The sequence below is a fragment of the Orycteropus afer genome, unplaced genomic scaffold (assembly GCF_000298275.1).
Source record: "Orycteropus afer afer isolate SDZICR_OR568_19922 unplaced genomic scaffold, OryAfe1.0 scaffold00666, whole genome shotgun sequence".
Lineage (NCBI taxonomy): Eukaryota > Metazoa > Chordata > Mammalia > Tubulidentata > Orycteropodidae > Orycteropus > Orycteropus afer.
The window spans coordinates 1047017-1049146 of record NW_006922253.1 but is presented as its reverse complement, the minus strand read 5'-3'; the positions used below and the strand labels follow the sequence as shown (position 1 = coordinate 1049146).

The following is a 2130-nucleotide window of genomic DNA, read 5'->3' as shown; positions in this document are numbered from 1 at the left end:
CTGCTAGAAGGGCGTTTCCAGAGTGTTATTCTGACAGACCAGCTTATATTCCATTTCATAGGTGAGCACAGAAGTCTGAGATCAGAAAAATCTTGTTAGAGACTAGCTGACTTCATAGTATCAATGTAGCATTGCCCAGTGAAGCAAGATCAAGTACAGATTTCCAAGGTATCATCTTCTTGGATCATCTGATCAAATTCTCATATTGACAAAGCAACAACCTTGATTCTTTAAGTTTCCAGTGTTTTACGAATTAGTTCATATTGACCAAATTCATAAGGTACTAGTATAAGATCTAGAAAATGAATTTGGTGGACTTACATACATAGTCATCCATAGTTTTTACATTACTTTCTGGAGAAGAATTTCTACAAAAAGTTAAATTACCATGTAAGGATGGTCACATTTTGATAGAATTCAAGTGAAGATCATTTAAGTTGTTCCAAATGGTTATGAGCTTTAAGCAATCTTAGCTAAATGCAATCCTTTCATAATATTAAATATATTTGTATAGTCAGTTAATATATACATGTATGTTGATACATATTTATTGTTCCCTGATATGAATATTTTACTTTTCCATGTTAAAAAAACTAAGATATTAAGGAAGTATAAATTAAATTCACCGTAGTTTATCAACTAAAATCATAATTTACTACACCATAACTTTTTCATGGCATTTTTCACTTCTGCATTCCTCAGTGTATAGATCAGAGGGTTCAGCAAGGGTGTCCCAATTGAATAAAACACAGCCACAATCTTGTCCACTGGAAATGTGGTTTGTGGTCGTGTGTATATGAATATACATGGACCAAAAAATATGACAACCACAAGAAAGTGGGAGGTGCAAGTGGAAAGAGCTTTTAGCCTTCCTTCTGCACTGTGGTTTCTCAGAGAGTATAGAATGACAGCATAGGACATAAGCAAGATTATAAAACTCACTGTGCATATGGCCCCACTATTGGACACAAGTAGCAAATTTATCATATAAGTGTCCATACAGGCAATTTTCATCAAGGGCTGCAAGGCACAAAAATAGTGATCAATCACATTGGGACCACAGAAGGGCAATTTCAAAGCCAGGAAAATCTGTGCTAAAGAATGGATACAAGATCCTATCCAGGCCAGAATCACCAGCACAACACAGACACGCCGGCTCATGATGGTTGTGTATCGCAGAGGCTTACAAATGGCCACATAACGGTCAAAAGCCATTATAAGGAGCACAAAGATCTCCATGCACCCAAATAAATGGAATGCAAAGAGCTGAATAATACACTCATTGTAGGAAATAATCTTCTTCTGAGTCACAGTATCCACAATCAGTCTGGGGGCTGTAGTTGTAGAAAAGCAGGCATCAGCAAAGGACAGGTAGAATAGGAAGAAGTACATGGGACTCCCAAGGGTCACACTTGTCTTAATAGTCACCACAATGAGAAGGTTCCACAGCAGAGTCAAAAGGTAAAGGATCAAGAAGATCCCAAATATTACTTTCTGCTTTTCACCATCCTGTGTCAACCCAAAGAGAATGAATTCAGTCACAGTGTTATTCATCATCATATCAGTAGTTGTAGGAAGGATAGAGGTGACAAAGCCTTAATCTGCATAGAGAAGAAAACAGGAGACATTTTGGCAACATCATTAGGCTAAACTCTGAATTAACTTTTTCTGCTCCATTTTATGTTACCTCCCATTGGTTTTGTTGTGCACTAAAATTCTCCTGAATCTTTGTAAACCTTCAGATCCAGCCCACTCTCAGGTTTATCTTTTGGTTCAGAAACTGACTGATTGGAACAACACTTTGTATTTTGGGAACAAGATAAAAATTATCCTTCACAAATTGATTGCTACAAAGATTGATAATTGTAAAATGTGTTCTTTCCTTGGGCAAGTTACTTATATATTTTCAAACTTGGACTTCATATGAAAAATGAAATGTTAATATCTTCCCTATCTTTTTCTGTGTTATCATAAGAATTTTTAAAAAAAGAGTACACTCACACATATATGCGCACATATCTTTCATGTGTCACGCATCTTCCCCATGTGCTTTGAGATCTGAGAAACACCGTTCCATTATAATTTAGCTCCTGCCCCTGGTTGATATTCATGTGGCTTAACATCTGTCTG

At 36.5% G+C, this 2130-nt stretch overlaps 1 protein-coding gene across 1 annotated transcript; it reads right to left on the bottom strand.

Moving 5' to 3' along the window:
- Positions 1-645: 645 nt before the first annotated feature.
- Positions 646-1569, bottom strand: LOC103210879 (olfactory receptor 4C11-like). The gene has a single exon (XM_007956796.2). The coding sequence runs from the start codon at positions 1558-1560 to the stop codon at positions 646-648; it is 915 nt and encodes a 304-aa protein (XP_007954987.1). The 5' UTR covers positions 1561-1569.
- Positions 1570-2130: the final 561 nt, after the last annotated feature.

Coding starts and splice junctions, on each gene's coding strand:
- LOC103210879 (XM_007956796.2), bottom strand. CDS start 1,560: ATGATGATGAATAACACTGTGACTGAATTCATTCTCTTTGGGTTGACA.